Raw genomic sequence first — 16,909 nt, 5'->3', positions numbered from 1 at the left:
CCAATCCGCATCGGGCCAGCGTGGTGGACTATTGGCCTAACCCCTCTCATTCTGAGAGGAGACTCGAGCTCAGCAATGAGCCGTATATGGGTTGATAATGAGAACAATAATGATAATATATTAAGTTATATCATCCAGATAATTCAGCTATACTGGAGTTATAGTGTGATAATTTGCTCAAAAACAATAATAATCAACAAATACTGTACTTTCCTAAATCCTACTTGTTATTCTAAAACAGCAAGGTCTAAAACAACCAATATTCCCATTTCCTTCCAACAACTAGTCAGGAATATTAGGATTGGGTATCACCAACGGGGCGGTGATCAAACCTCCACCCCTTGGTGATTGAACAACCTCTACACCTTGGTAATGAGTCTGACCTCTCTTACTGTTGAGCTATTGAGGCTTTTGAGGATTATTCAAGTGTTTTTCAAAATGTATCAATTCCGTCTTATTTTCTTAGACCTGTGAATATGGGTGAAGTAGAAGTATTGTTTTTATTTTTCAGAATTTTTTTTCATATCCAATCTTGATGAAACAAGGCCTATATTATTTGATAGATAGATAGATAGATAGATTGGATTTAGGTCATTGGATTAAAAGTGTATCACAGGTTTGGAAAGGATGCAGTACTGCTCGTAGAGTACCCATAAAATATATTCTTTGTGTATTATTTTTATGCATTTATTTATTAATTTGAAATTTTCTTGTATACCTTTCTTGAACCATGTACCTACTTGTACCAGTACATGGTTTGGTTGGTTGGTATTATATTTATAAATAAAAACAGTGAAACTCTTAGAAAATTCTTTATTTTCATCTTAATGCATTAAATATGAATTTACCTAGTAATTATTTTAGGCTGCAATTACAAATTATGCTCAGTAGTATTTATTTTAAAGATTACAAATTTTGATTTATTTTTATTGCCAATGGCATTTTTTATATAAAATTAAATATCACAGTTGTTATTAAATTATTTGTGACCAAAGTTGTTGTAAAACTACTGAAGTCTATAATAAAATGACTTGAGAGGTACAAAAAATGATCTAATAAAATATGTGTTTGTCATATTAATCTTAACGCTAAAGCTTAACATTTAGGTGTATTCTGATTGCACAATGTTGTATATTATGTTATATGTATTATAGGTAGTTATGTTGCATATTGATTTGGAAGTATAATATTTTACTTTAGTTACAATAGCTGTGGTTATATAACTTACAGTTAACAGCATATAAAAATACTTATGTATGAATTTATTCTGTACAATAACTAACTATCAAAAGCACCATTTTCATTCTGGAGAGCTCCTGTTTGATTCATTCATGCAACTCAATCAGATTTAGTATAATTTATCAGTACAATATTATATAATAGGTATGTATTAATGCACAACTTTATTAGCATTAATTTAAAACACATCCATGAAATATAAGTAATACTAATAATTACTATAGTTATATGTAGTATATTATATAATTATTATTTGATACCCATACTAGAGATGCCCACTTCAGTGAATAATTTAGGGTTTTAGGTTTATTTTATATATCTGATCTTACATTCATTTCAAAATATTAAACCAATACTCAATCCACCTTGTCACCAGACATTCCAGCTAAAGTTTTAAACTAAGACATTATTTATTTTATTTTATTTATATTGAGTAAAATACATTACTGTAACTATTATAAAAAAACAAAATACCGAATTTCTGTTTTCTATAAATAGAGTCTGGACAGTAATTAATTATTATATTCTGTTTTTACTGTAATATTATAAGTAAAAATATTAATAAAAAAGGTTTGAGTTTACTTACATCATAATTTACTACAGCTGATCTAAATAAATAAATATTTTTTATATACTATAGTTATTTAGACAAAAATGTAGTAGTCTTCATTACCTAGAACCTTGACGAGGTTTATTTATTATATATGCGTAGACATACAAGAACTACTATTATTTACAAGTTACAGAATATGTGAACCTCTAACCAGCTTAGTAATATTTTTTTGTATGTTATAATATATAACTTCTCTTTCGTCTAGTATATAATTTACATTAGATAAATAGTTTAAATGTATTTATATTAAGGCATACTTGTGGAGTTAGTTGCACAATATTTTTTCTAGTAGGTAGACAGTTATAGGATAATATGTTAAATTACAACTTTGACTAACATAGTAACTTGAAATATGTTTTAGAACTATACACAGAGCTATTTATTTCATATAAGATAATATTAACTATAGACATATTTTATTATGAAAATACTGGTATCACTATCAAGATACACTCTGTACAGAAGCTAAACAAATGGTGTTATGTACCTTACATTAAAAAAAACAAGAACTCGATCACATTGAGATCAATATTTACATACAATTTTAACATTAAAACAAAATGCCTCATTTATAACATTATACTAATATACTAATAGTTAAAAGTCTTTATATACGAAGTTTTAAGTTAATTTAATACTAAGACAGGCAGTGCAACGTTGCGTAATTCATTTAATTACTTAAAATACTAGAAGTCTTACGTCAGACAGAATCGATATGTACTTGTTGATTCAAAAATATTATTTATCGCATACATATAATTAATTTAGTTTAATCTCTATTTTGAGATTAAATAATTAATTGATAATGGCACACACTTGTCTTTATTTACATTAATTTATTTTATTAAAGAATATACCGTACGAGTATTAAAAGTACTAGGGAAGCAACAAGGGATAGGTGGTCATCGTTAGTGCTGGCGGCACTCGGAGAACGGAGTGTTGATTCGGGGGCCGGGAGCGCGTGGAAGGGGGCGCGGCGTCCAGCGCGTTCCTTTGGGCACGACATCCAGAATTGTGCAGAAGGGAGCTGCCTGTCGTGTTGAACGCGCATATTGAGGTCGTCGAATTTCCAGAAACCCTTCCCTTTGAAGAAATAGGTTTTACCTGAAAACAAAAAATACCGCATCATAATCAGTTGATTCGTTTAGAAGGTACGAGTTTTCGGACATAAATGAAAGTATTAAGACCTTTTTTTTTAAGTCGGGGGTTAATAAAAAAACTTTTTATGCTTTTTATCTCAATGAAACATGTAGGTATGTTGCTTCAAACTTTAATTAAAAATCCCATGGAAATCAACGTTCATTAGATCCAAACTCCAGAGGTACTTAAGCGCAAAATACAAAAAAAAAATCATCCCTAATTGGTTTTTGTTACTCTTCTTGAATCGCCGCAACTTGATCTATAATATAAAGTTTTGTTCAACGCACAGACACGATTCTTTCCTTTATCTTACATCTATTTTACTTGAATATTTCTTAGCTATGTTTTTGAAACAGACAAAGTACTAGGGAAGAAAGCACGTATTTCTTACCATCCTTCCATTGGAACACACTGTCTATATTGTACCCGACGCCTCTCCACGTTGACATGTCTCGAGGGTAGTCTAACTCTACGTGCCCCACTTCTTCGTCAAATCTGTAATTGAGAAGAAAAAAAAAATAGTATTAGTGAATACTAATTTACTTCTAATCACGTGATAATATCAATAAGCTGCAGCACTTACTTCCAGTACATAGTGCCACTGTAGAAGTATGTTTTGCCATTGTGCCCCCAAACCGTGGCCCCGTCCAACTTCTCCAGATTTGCGGGTAGACCAAGATGAACTATGTTTTTGGGATATCCCGGCAGTAAGTATTGCGAATCGAACAAGTACAACTGTTTGCCTGAAAAATATCAGTTAATTATTAATTTATTATTATTTATTACTAGCCTGCGTAGTTTCCGTTCCTGAGATAATACAGCGATTAAATATAGCATAAGACACTCGCAAGAACGTGTCTTTCGATTAGTAAAAGAATTTTCAAAATCGTTAAACTTTTCCTTTATAATATTAGTACCTAAGTAGGTACGGGTACCTATAGATTAGGTTCTCATAAGTTCCAATTACTATAAAACATTTTTTGAAGACAGAGCTTTGAGCAGCGTTTATTGTATAATTTCGTTTAATGTATGAAAAATTACGAGTATTTGTAAAGCTTATCCTAATTCCTTGTTTTTAAGGTTCGCTGACAAACATAAGAGGCTTAAGTTCTTTTAAGTTTATTAAGTTTCCTTACCTATGAAGAAAGCAATTTTGCGGTCGGGTCTTTCGTAGACGGCGTCAACGTGCGTTAGATTTTTCGGCAGTTCTGCCCACATCCTCGTTATCTCGATCGGGTATCCAGGGTACCGACCGTTTGCGCCTATCCTCCAATGATACTGAAAAACAAAATTGAAATGATATATGGAATAAATGACAAATATACTAAACCTGTGATTATTCATCATTAACAACCCGTATTCTATTGAGCATAAGTCTCCACAGGGTGAGAGGGGTTAAGCTAATAGTCCTCTACGCTGGCCCAATGCGGATTGGCAGACTTCACACAAGTAGAGAATTAAGAAATTTCGCAGATAAGCAAGTTTCCTCATAATGTTTTTTCTTCACGTGATATTTAAATTCTTAAAATGCACATGACTGAAAAGTTGGCGATGCATGCTTCGAATCGAAGGGATTCACTGTGCTGTCACGGCTGTCTATGTGTTTATGTGATTGTGATTATTGCAAATTAAATAATTACCCTATTTTTGAAAATGTAGAGTTCACCGCGTATGAGCGTAACAGCATCGTATGTAGTATCACAAGTGTCGGGTTTGTCGGGCGGCGGCGTTGGTTTCATTGTGGTTGTCTTCACTGGATAGTATGGTTTCCTTTTTGGATAATCTTGACCAGGATCAGTGGGGTAATTCTGGCGTGGATGCGTTGGGTATTCGGGTTGAGCGTGGGGGAATCGCGGACGATATGTAGTTGCGTGTGTGGTTGTTTCTGTGCGTCTGGGGTAATGGTGGTTGGTACGTCTTGGATGTTCTTCAGTGGTGGTGTAATATCGACGGTCGGGATAAGTCGGATTTCGGTTGGGGTAATTCGAATAGTGAGGCCAATCTGGATGACTCGGCTTCTCTGGGTAGTACGCGGGATATCTGCTCGGCGTGTTCGGTCGATGTCGTCCTGGATGATGTTGATGGATGTATGGTTGTCTCGTGGTCGTCGTGGTCGTGGTTGTAGTCGTTGTTGTAGTTGGCTGCGTTTGTACGGGTCTATAGTATGGAATCTTCTCCCAGGTTCTTTTGTATTTAGGACCTGAAAATATTTGGTTATGTTATATTCTCTTTTAGGCTACCTAGTTTAGTATAAAACTAAAACAGCTAAAAGAGTTATTAGGTATTTTGTTATATATATATAATGTTAAGAAATAAGTACAAAACATAAAATTATTTCTTCTAACCTATGTGTTCTTCTTTGTTAAATACTGATATCGAATGTCGTATCTATTGAAATAATCTCCTTAATTATTGATAAAAAAAATCACAATTTAATTCTTACCATACATTTGCTGGATACCATTCCTGTCGTCATCGGGCAGAACGAAATTGGGCTGAATTCCCTGATACCACGGGTACATGAGAGCGCCCTTCACTGAGCTATGGCTCAGGCCGAGCGAGTGTCCAAATTCATGGGCGGCGACGGCGAACAACGACGTCCCTGTAAAACATTGCGTTAATATTGGTCAATGTTTGAATATGGCTGCGTAAACACCAGCCAGTACAATACAAAGCGTCGACATATCCGTTGTTGGGGTGAATTATCACGCGTGTGGTGTTATAGGGCAACAGTACTGCACGGTAGTTGTGTTTAGTGTGTCGGAGTTGTGGTCGGGCCTCGTATTGGGTTCCAATCGTGTTTGTACTACATGCATCGAACGGGATTACGTTGTCGGTACTCGTGATGTATCTACTGCCGTGCCTGCACCTAATCCTAATAGCCGTTGCGTGGGTACATTGTGTTGCCGTATAACAATTTGATGTTTTAGTTAATTCACACGTTCTGGAATTGATACACTTTGTATTGAAGTGATGTAAAGTTTAATTTTTTTAACGATGTATCTACGTAATAAATTGTTGTTTCTTCATAATATTATCCTTCATCCAAGCATTTATTGTACTTTTGCCGTAAGCACGACTATGAAATTCCATAACCATTATAAAAATTGAATGAATTGTAACTTTCAAGTAAAGGACATATAATTGATGAGATATAGGTGATATGGTATGAGATATATACCAGTGGCGAAGGATGGAATTTTGAATAACGAAAGCCGTCCTAAAGAAAAGGTTACATCCATAATTCATTACAATAATGAATGGATTTTTATAGGGTAACCCGGCGGGAATCGACCAGTATAGACTCTTATATTGATAGTAAAATATTTGAATTTTTTGATGTTATTTTAGTACTTTTAAAGAAAAAAACAATTTTTATCTTTACGAATTGGTCTCTAACTAAAACCTCGTACAGTATTACTTGAAATAAATTTAATCCAAATTTGGAAACCGTTGTTTATATATATAGTTTCACATAAGGTGCGAGCTTGTATATAGTCTACTTACACCAATGTATTCAATATGTGCTAAAGATACGAGTCCGTAGGGCGCCCCGCCCATCAAATGCATGTCAAACCAGCTGACCGCGACATGCTCATTTCCGACGAACTTTTCGCGGAAAAACTACCAGCACGAGTTAATTGACTACCTAACTGCTTTAATAGTGATGCTTTCAAGCTTAAATGGTTAATTTTATTTTAACCACTTTGAACATTGCCGTGGTAAATTATGTCCACTGGGGATGTGTGTGGGACTATGCTTTGCTGATGGCTTTGGCAATAAACTCTGGAGGCTCCCATTAAAATTATAAACGTATTTTATTGTTATACTCGTACTCAGTCCATTGTTATTAACATTTTTTTTATTTTTTATTCTTTATAAGTTAGCCCTTGACTACAATCTCATCTGATGGTAAGTGATGATATAATCTAAGATGGAAGCGGGCTAACTTGTTAGAAGGAGGATGAAAATCCATGCTCCTTCCGGTTTCTACACGACATCGTACCGGAACGCTAAATCGCTTGGCGGTACGTCTTTGTCGGTAGGGCGGTAACTAGCCACGGCCGAAGCCTCCCACCAGCTAGACCTGGACCAATTAAGAAAACCTCAAGCGGCCTAGCCGGGGATCGAACCCAGGACCTCCGTCATTAAATCCACCGCCCATACCACTAAATATTTATGAGTTATGGTTTCGATATTGGCTCGACGTTAACTTGATCGTGTGTGTGCTGGTGTAAATATTACAGTGGAATGTGTACGAAGGCTGTTCAGTTTTACTACAATATACCTACCAGGTTTGAGTAACTGATTAGCTATATTACATATTTGTTCAAAGTGATATATTGCCTGTTCTATGGCTTAGGCGAGAATATACAGTCCTATGTCCAGCACGACAACGTAATTGCTATATTATTGTCTGGTCAGATTTAGGACTGTTTGCGTGTTCTAATGTTATTTATAGCTATATCTATATAGTAAATTTTATTAAAAAACCTATATGAATTTATTAGAATGTCGGTTAGTATGATTGTTATTTATTTGATAGTGATAAATGTTGATTTGGATTGGATGTCTCAGGTTCATTAAAAATCGGTTATGTTGTTATGAACGGTACCGAGTAGTCGTGGTTCGATCCCCGCCCGCTGAATTGTTATGATCGTGCCCACTATTAACAGTATATTATTAATTTAGTTAGTTTAGTATAAGGAGAGGAATGGCACTATTTGGTAATATTTAAAAGCCAAGCAATTTAGCGTTCCGGTACGATGTCGTGTTGAAACCGACAAGTTAGCCCGCTTTCATCTTAGATTGCATCATCACTTGCATCAGGCTGTAGTCAAGGGCTAACTTGTAAAGAATAATAAAAAAAAGATTAAAATACCAACTCTATTTAACAAAAAAACTTGTTGAACTATTAATTTGCGTCAGGGGGTTAATAAATGAATAAAACCTTACCTTCTTCATCATCGTCATTAGGATGTAGAAGCCATAGCTCGTCATCGTCGAAGTGTGCGTCGCCTCCACGCCCCGAGCCAGGGAAAAATGCGTGCGCTAGGATGGAACCGCGCCCGTCGAATGGATACGGGTCATCGTGGTAACGTCTGTGGAGGTAAAATAATACTTAAAAATATATGAAAAAGACAAACTTCCGTATAAATATATGCAAGTTCACAGTGGTTGCCAAGACAAATGAGCTCAAACTTGTTTAGTTTACAGCACTCAGCGTTCAAACTCCATTATCAGCTCCTGTATTCTGTAAAGTTTCAGCGATGTCACATCGTGTTACAAGTTCCTCGATTATAAGTGGTATTAATACTCATTATTTATGTTATTGTGGAAGGGAGGAATCAATGTTGGTATAAATAAGACGGTATATGTAGACTTGAGTTCAGTTGTTTGTTAGGCAGCGTAGACACCATCACGCTGCCAGTCGCGTTAGTGATTTTGTATAATATTGTTTTGTGTAAAATAATAGTACAATCACTGTCGCTGTTACGTTATCGTTCATTTCCATGGCAACGTCGTTGTTAGTGACATTTTTGGCATCCCATAGAAATAAAGTTCAAATTCTAATAAAACTTGTTAAAGGTAGGCGAATATTACATCGACGTGTATAAAATAGCGGAATCACATCCTTGAATAAAAAAACTCGAAATCAGGACCTCGGAATCGGAATCCACGTAAACAAACCATTAAGACCAATAAAGCAGTTTTCATAATTTAATGTATAAAAAAATTTTAATAAAAAAAATTCAACCGACTTCCAACTCAAAAATTAAACTAAACTAAAAAGCAAAAAATAACATCTTACCTATGTGCTACCTTCTGATCAGTTTGAAGGCGGTGCCAAGCCAGTGATGTTTTAATTCAAGCCGTTTAAATTACACAATTTCTGTGGTTCTTTAAGAAACGGCTTTAATTAAAACGTGACACTGGATTGGCACCGCCTTCAAACTGATCAGAAGGTAGCACATAGGTAAGATGTTATTTTTTGCTTTTTAGTTTAGGTTAATTTTTGAGTTGGAAGTCGGTTGAATTTTTTTTATTAAAATTTTTATTTTTTAATTTTTAGTGTTAGCACACCTACTGAGTGTGAACAAAAAATAATGAGCAATTAGTTGAAACGTTATTTTCTTATGATAAGTATCTAAGTCCTACAATCAAAATTTTAAAAATACTACCTTAACTCATATACAAAATTTCACTCCCCCTTTATCCACACGTAATAATATTCAGAAAAACGTGAAAGGTGACTGTCCTCCGTCTTCATCACCAGACCCCCTATGCAGTCACAATCCATATGGGTGGAAAGTTCTCATCAATACAAAATTTATTAAATCCAAACACAAGGTAGCTACTGTGAACCGTCGAGGAGTTCCCTTAACTCACCTTCATCTTCATCACCAGACCTCTAATACAGTTACAACCTATCCAGGTGGAAAGTTCTCATCAATACAAAATTATCAAGTCAAAACACAAGGTAGCTACTGTGAACCGTCGAGGAGTTCCCTTAACTATCCTTCGTCTTCATCACCAGACCCCTAATACAGTCACAACCCATCTAGGTGGAAAGTTCTCATCAATACAAATTTATCAAGTCCAAACACAAGGTAGCTACTGTGAACCGTCGAGGAGTTCTCTTCACTGTCCTTCGTCTTCATCATCAGACCCTTAATACAGTCACAACCCATCTAGGTGGAAAGTTCTCATCAATACAAATAAATTAAGCCCAAACAAAAGGTACCTGCTGTAAATCGTTGACGAGTTCCATCGTCTGTGTATCGGCTCCATCATCAGACCAACTCCAGACCTTCATAAAATTGTAGTGGTTTAAAATACCTTATGGAAACACTAACAAACGCACTAGCCGTCTCTACGATTTTCGAAAGTTCCCCTCGATTTCTCCAGGATGCCATCATCAGATCCTGACACGAAAAAAATGGGACCACCCTGGAATCAAACCCTTCAAAACAAAAAAAGAATTTTCAAAATCGGTCCACAAATGACGGAATTATCGCTGGACATACATAAAAAAAAAAAAAAAAAACATACATACAACCGAACGTAGAACCTCCTCCTTTTTGGAAGTCGGTTAAAAATGGGGCATCGCGTGATCATTAAATTCTCTTGAAACCCACCAAACAACATTATTCGAGAGACTCTCGAATAATGTTGTTTAAAAGTAAGTAGATGTACAGATACGTATGAAATGAAATTAAAATAAGTCCTTTTGCATCGGTGCTGAGGAGCCTGATTTAAGTTTGATAAACCTGTATCTCAGGATGGACGTATATACAGGATATCCTATAATAATTAATGGATCAGACTCAACTAGAAAATACGCCGTCTACGAATATGTATTAATCACATAAAAGTAGAGAATCCCAATATAGGACGACCTTCACCGTTCTGTTTACTGGATGAAAAGTTTTATTATAACAAATTAAATACATCAATAGGTTGGCTGGATGAAAAGTTTTATTATAACAAATTAAATACATAAATACTTTCATATTTTTTGCACATTTACTTATCTGTTTATAAACACGGTCTATTGTTAAATATGCGACCTTTAATGGAAATAAAATAGATATCTATGCTTAGGTTTTCTTTTTATTCTTTATAAGTTAGCCCTTGACTACAATCTCACCTGATGGTAAGTGATGATGCAATCTAAGATGGAAGCGGGCTAACTTGTTAGGAGGAGGATGAAAATACACACTCCTTTCGGTTTCTACACAGCATCGTACCGGAACGCTAAATCGCTTGGCGGGACGTCTTTAGGGTGGTAACTAGCCACGGCCAAAGCCTCCCACCAGCCAGACCTGGACCAATTTAGAACATCACAATCGGCCCAGCCGGGGATCGAACCCAGGACCTCCGTCTTGTAAATCCACCGCTCATACCACTGCGCCACGGAGGCCGTCAAAGGTAAAGCCGCCTCTTGAATAAACACAGCTAAAATATTTCTCATCTGTTTATAGTGAGATCGGTATAAAAATATTTTTCAATAATTTTCTACTTTGTAAGGTAGTCAAGACTTAAGTGAATAGTATGAAGTAAAATACCAACGTAAAAGAAAAAGCTTTCGCAGAGCAAGTAAGTAAAATCTTTCTCATTATATGCTCTTGAAAATTCTTTGAAAGAAACCTTACTTTGTTATCTTTTTAAACGGTCATAACAGTAGGTATCTATTATGAGACGGACACTAAGAAACTATTTACTTAAAAGAACACCTAAAGAAGCGGCGATTTTAATATCGAGATAAAAGTTTTCTATTAACTATTTAGTATATACTTAGGTTACTTAACTACTATAAACCTAGTAAGTCTGAAGTAGGAACCTACGTATGTAGTTAGATACTTGGCAGATTACAGATGATGCACAAAATGTATTTTTATGTTGGGTAATCTTGCTCCACGGTAAATGGGTCGTATTAGAGCGTATAAATACACCTACCTATATACAAGGACATATGCACATATGTACTTGTAGTCGTACATGTATTCTATTCTATGCTATGCTTATACCTTAGTTATATTAGTATTAGAGATTTTACAATAATGCTTATCTTTGCAGCTCTTTGATTATCTGTATATAATGTATGTAATGTAGGAAATCAATTATTTATTTTATTACTGCAAAGTATATAAAAAAGAATCAAAACCCCAACTTAAAACCAAACATACATAACCAAAATATTAATACACTAGTAGACGTCCCGCAGTTTCACCCGCGTGGTTCCCGTTCCCGAGGAATACGGGGATAAAATATAGTGTATAACTTTCTTCCACAAATGGGCTATCTAACAGTGAAAGAATTTTTCAAATGGGATCAGTAGTTTCTGAGATTAGCGCGTTCAAACAAACAAACAAACACTTCAGCTTTATAATATTAGTTTATTAATCAGCGCCGTATCGCATCTTTCAAGCTGTACCTAAAAAAAAATTAATAGATACGAGTACCTACAGCTAATGAAAAAGCAGCACAAAATGAAAAAGCATATTATCTATATTGAAATTATAAACTGAAAAATGAAAATGAAAAATGAAAATTTATTTACTATAATATAGTAGGTACAAGTAATTCGTACTTATTATTTTATTTATTTAAAATTTAGGTTTTGTTATACCTTTTACTCTTAGTCTTAATTTATTTTAATTTAATTTATTCGTACTTGAGAAAAAAAATCCTCGTAGACAGCTACTGTTTGCTATTCTCGACAACGACTACATACTCATTCATCACATAACATATTAACACAGTCCATATGAGGTCTGGTTATGAAAATAAACCGAAGTAATGTATTCATTTCAACGCAACCACGGCCGACGCAGAGTCTGCACAGCAATCAAACTTGGCTCCCTCGGGGTCCACTCGGACACTACCAATCTAATCATTTTTCGCGCAAACAAAATAGCGAAAAGACCTCTATGAATATTTGACGCAATATTAGCTGACCGCTGCGTTATTGAGTTTCTGTGAGAAACTTCCGCCATTAGTCGGTATGGGCTGCAAAAGTGTAGAAGCTGCATCGGAATGAGTCCACATATGTGGTCGTGATCGTATTTGCCACTCGCATGTAGATTTTATTTGAGTAATAAAGCCAGAACGATATGTGGAACTATAATACCTATTTACAGTTTAATATGACTTTACTAGTTGGTAATTAAAGTTGTAACTACTTTTTTACTTAGTATATAGTAAACTGGTACAATCAATAGATATGTACATTGTTTAGAATAACTCGGCGTGGTCATTTTGTTCTCTAACCGGGTTGTACTAATTTTTACCAATTTTTCATATTTTTTCATACGCCTACTACGGTGGTCATATCTATATGAATAAACAGAAGCTTATTAGAAAGAATTATCTACATACAAATAACAATGCGATATTTTGAATGTCAAAATTGCTTGCGAACAAATGTATTTTGAACTAAAGAATAAATAGCCAATTTTTGGTTCCATTTCAAACTCGTCTGGAAATGTAGTTGGAACCGATAAAATGCTGACCATAAATATAAACATAATATGTTATGTAGTATATGTAGACTGTATAATTAACTATAAGAAACCCTTTCCAGTATTGTGAAATGGTAGTGGATAAAACCGAGCTTTGACACACGCCATCAATATAATGGCTTCAAATGGAAAGTTTCCGAGTTATTGGATGATTTATAGCCTTGTGTAGGGGTCGAAAGTACCCAACTAAACAATACACGGTACCTACACGACAACTGTTGCGAGTTTACGAACTTGTATGACAAAATAAAATATAACCTGTACATAAATAGCTAATCTGACAATATCGGTAAATTTTCCTGTAACTATTTTCCAAGTTAAAGAAATGTTTATTGTGTCTTGTATTGTAGGCTGTATTAAACTTTGTTCAGTCGTTGCTTTATTCGATATAAGTAGATATTATGTATATCAGGTTGTATTCCTAACATAACATGCTGTTAAAGATGGTACTTATCCATATATATTTACCTATATAATGTTGGGTTTATTGCGTACGTTTAATATATATTGTTATATATATCTATCGTTTTATGTATATTTAACTTGGCGTGAATGTCGTAGAAAACGGAAGCTTTTTATTGAGAGTAATATAAGTTAACGGCACGCATAAAATTCCCATGGGTTGGCAATATCGCATTGATTCATAGCATCTTTACCTTATTTTTATTGTGAATAGGTATCGCAACAACACTAAGAATATTAAGGGGAGTAATAAATAATCATTACCATCATAAGCCTTTTTCTTTGTATGCCTAAATACAGAGCCAGGCTTCTTTCTCTACATATGTTTAGAACGGGATCTGGACCTTAGATCGACCACGTTAGGGCTATAATGTTTGACGCTGTAACGAAGCGATCAATATCAGATGTTGCAGACAGACAACTTTATGTGCTCTCTGGGGCACGGTGGCACCACCAAAGTCCCAAGGTCACCACAATCGGTTCACCGTGTAGCATGGACTCTCCATATTGGTGTTCTTATACATAATAAATAAAATAAGAAGTGTAAAAGGGGTGACACAGGCGCATAGATAATCTTAATAGGTTAGGCGAAAGAGCAGATCATCGCTTACGGCCTCGCACTAATGTCACGCCAGCCAGTCAAGCGCTCTTATGCCTAGTTCGGACTACTTTAGTATTTTAGTCGAGTACGAACTGTTACATTCCTAAATTCTATATTAATAACTAAGAGCTGCGACACAGATATAAATGATCATTCAGCAATATATATTTATTACTCAGCTATATAATCCGTAGCTGTGCCTCAAACAGTCAGTCGTCCTGGTAATTATCCGAATTGCTGTCCAGCTACGGACCTGGTTTATGCCCGCCGGTCTGGACTAGTAATAAGACTAAGACCCTGACAATATTCGCCGCCTATAGACCCTTTGCAGGTCCTCTCGAGTCGTGGAAGTGATCATAGTTTATTGTCGTAGTGAAGAATTATCGATATATATAAAATAGACATAGTTTCAGTTAAAAAGTGTTTTTTTTATGAACACCGAGAAGCTGAGATTAACAGAACGATTTCTGGGCGGTAAATCCAAAAATTGTTCCTACTCGACTAAAATACTAAAGTAGCCAGAACTACGCATTAGGGATGTGAACAGTGAAAAAAATAAGGGCAAAAATATCGAAATATGATTATGATACCCATAATCTTATTTCGATATTTTTGCCCTCATTCCTAAACGCGCTGCGACTTGATGGTATGTGACTGGCGTAATGAACTCTAAATACTGTACTTGCAAACTCCGGTGAAAATAAAAATTGACTTCTCCCAATGTCTCCCACTAGATTGGTCCACGCCACGTCCCTGGCGATATAGTCACTACTCGTAACAGAAACGTAAAAAGAAGTTATTCAACTGTTACGTCTTGTCTTTGTTTCGAATAAAAAGCCCGTAACTCGACTAAAAGTTCGCGTCCGTTATCATAGGATATCAGAGATCGCGGCGTGCATTCGGAAGTGTCCTGTCGTAACTAATACAAGAGTGAGCGTGATCGGGAACTTGGTAAGAGAAAAAAATTTATGTACACCACACTGAAGTTTGTGCTGCAACTTTGCAATGTTCCCGGCAATATGGCCGTCGCAATATGTCCTCGCTTGAGGTTTTTGTCGTCGGTACTTTCTCATATCGTCGTCTACGGTGATCTAATAAGCGAAACTTCGCCCTACACTCATTGGGTATGCAACTCTCGTCTTCGACTCCGCGTAATTCGTATTTTTTGTTCCCGTTTTGTGACATTATTTTCCTTTTGAATTTTTGACGGTTAAATTATTTTTGCAATACGTAATAGGAATGTGATTGCGAACAAAATATTGCACACGTGTTTTGTACTGTAAGAAATTGAAATACATAAAACCATAGAATAGGAAACAAAGTACATTTTATATAATACGTATAAATTATTTCATAGAATATATACGACTTACAAGATCGGTAAGATTGAATTTTTCCATGCTGTGTTTATTTGTAAATAATTACTACACTTATATTGACTTACAATTTAGTTAAATTTTAATGTTTTAGTGTAAGTAATTGTAAATAAACCGAATAAATAAATAAGTAGGTAAAACTGATTTATATAATGATTTATATAGGGAATAAATATTAGCAATATTTAAATAAGACCAATGACCATTTTCCTCCAAATAGGACAGATGCATGTGTTACGCCATTCACTCACGATCAAGTTTACCGTCTATTTAGTAGTGAAAAAAATATTGAAACATGGTTAAGGTTTCAAAAGTTTTTAACGGTAAACTTGAGGGTGTGTGGCTGGCTGAATTTATTACATATAAACAATACTGATGTATTTTCGTTCTAGTAAATTAAAAGAATTACGGTCTATTTATCCACCTGATATGTGTCGGTTAGTTCAATTCACAAGTTTTATCTTTATCACTTGACATTAAGTAAGTAAGTCTCTAAATAACGAATTTTCCGAAATCAACGATGATCATGACAAATAACAATTAGCGGCGTGAATTTTATAGATGCAATAATGCACTGCCTACCCTCATTATAAACATGTAATGGAGAAGGAATTTTCCATTTTGTATATATTTGTATGTATGTACATATAATGCTTGCCCTACTTAAAGATCTTGTTCACGTCACTGATAACAGCATTGGCCCTGTAGCCATGCTGCATGCAAGAGAATCTCTTTCTACAAATGCTAACGCTTCGTCACGTTACCTGTCGATAGCAAAATGTCATTCGCATGCCTTTTTAAGTTTGGAAGCGTTAGCGTTTGTAATGACAGATCCGATCGTCTTCATCACGTGAACTGTCGAATGTCATTCTCATACATTATTTATTTTTCGAAGCGTTTGCGATTGTAGAAAAAGAATCGACGTGCCACATGGCTACAGGCCCTGGTACCTCGCTACGAGTTTACCGAACTCGCTCAGTGAGCACGATACATTATTGCATTATACGCTTAGAAGGATCTATTACATTAATAGCAAAGTGAATTTATCAAGTCACGTTCTTTCAGTGAAACTAAATCGATGCGAGAAATGAACGTTCCACCTTGAATCAGCAACGATATTAAGTACCAACCTACTCTTAACTTGGAAACTCTACTAAAAGTTTGTCTTTGAAATAACAAGTATTATTATTATCTAACGATACCGCACACTATAGGATAAGTGAGTAAAAATAATATGCATCCTTATTTGACATTTACTAAAGTTGTAAAAATTGGAAGTACCAAAGTAAATATTTTATTTACCACTTTTTAATGTTCAGTACTATATATGATACTCATGGTAAATTACAGTTTTGTGGTATTGATAGTGTATTTTCTAAACAGCGGACTGACGGACATGACTAAACTATATAAGGGTTCCTTGTAGACTACGGAACCCGAAATAGGTATAAGG

General features: G+C 35.1%; 1 protein-coding gene across 1 annotated transcript in view; it reads right to left on the bottom strand.

Moving 5' to 3' along the window:
• Window positions 1–798: 798 nt before the first annotated feature.
• The window catches only part of LOC112046181 (matrix metalloproteinase-2), a 288,811-nt gene continuing 272,700 nt past the window's right edge, over window positions 799–16,909 (bottom strand). Inside the window, exons 6-12 of the mRNA XM_052885424.1 lie at window positions 7,949–8,094; window positions 5,436–5,594; window positions 4,633–5,192; window positions 4,129–4,270; window positions 3,576–3,735; window positions 3,384–3,487; window positions 799–2,956 (exon numbers count right to left, since the gene is read on the bottom strand). Coding sequence (XP_052741384.1) covers window positions 2,697–2,956; window positions 3,384–3,487; window positions 3,576–3,735; window positions 4,129–4,270; window positions 4,633–5,192; window positions 5,436–5,594; window positions 7,949–8,094 — 1,531 coding nt within the window. The 3' untranslated portion in view covers window positions 799–2,696. The remainder of the gene's footprint in view (window positions 2,957–3,383; window positions 3,488–3,575; window positions 3,736–4,128; window positions 4,271–4,632; window positions 5,193–5,435; window positions 5,595–7,948; window positions 8,095–16,909) is intronic.

Source organism: Bicyclus anynana, chromosome 14 (assembly GCF_947172395.1).
Source record: "Bicyclus anynana chromosome 14, ilBicAnyn1.1, whole genome shotgun sequence".
Taxonomy (NCBI): domain Eukaryota; kingdom Metazoa; phylum Arthropoda; class Insecta; order Lepidoptera; family Nymphalidae; genus Bicyclus; species Bicyclus anynana.
The sequence above is the reverse complement of the archived record's forward strand: the minus strand, read 5'-3'. Positions and strand labels throughout refer to the sequence as shown.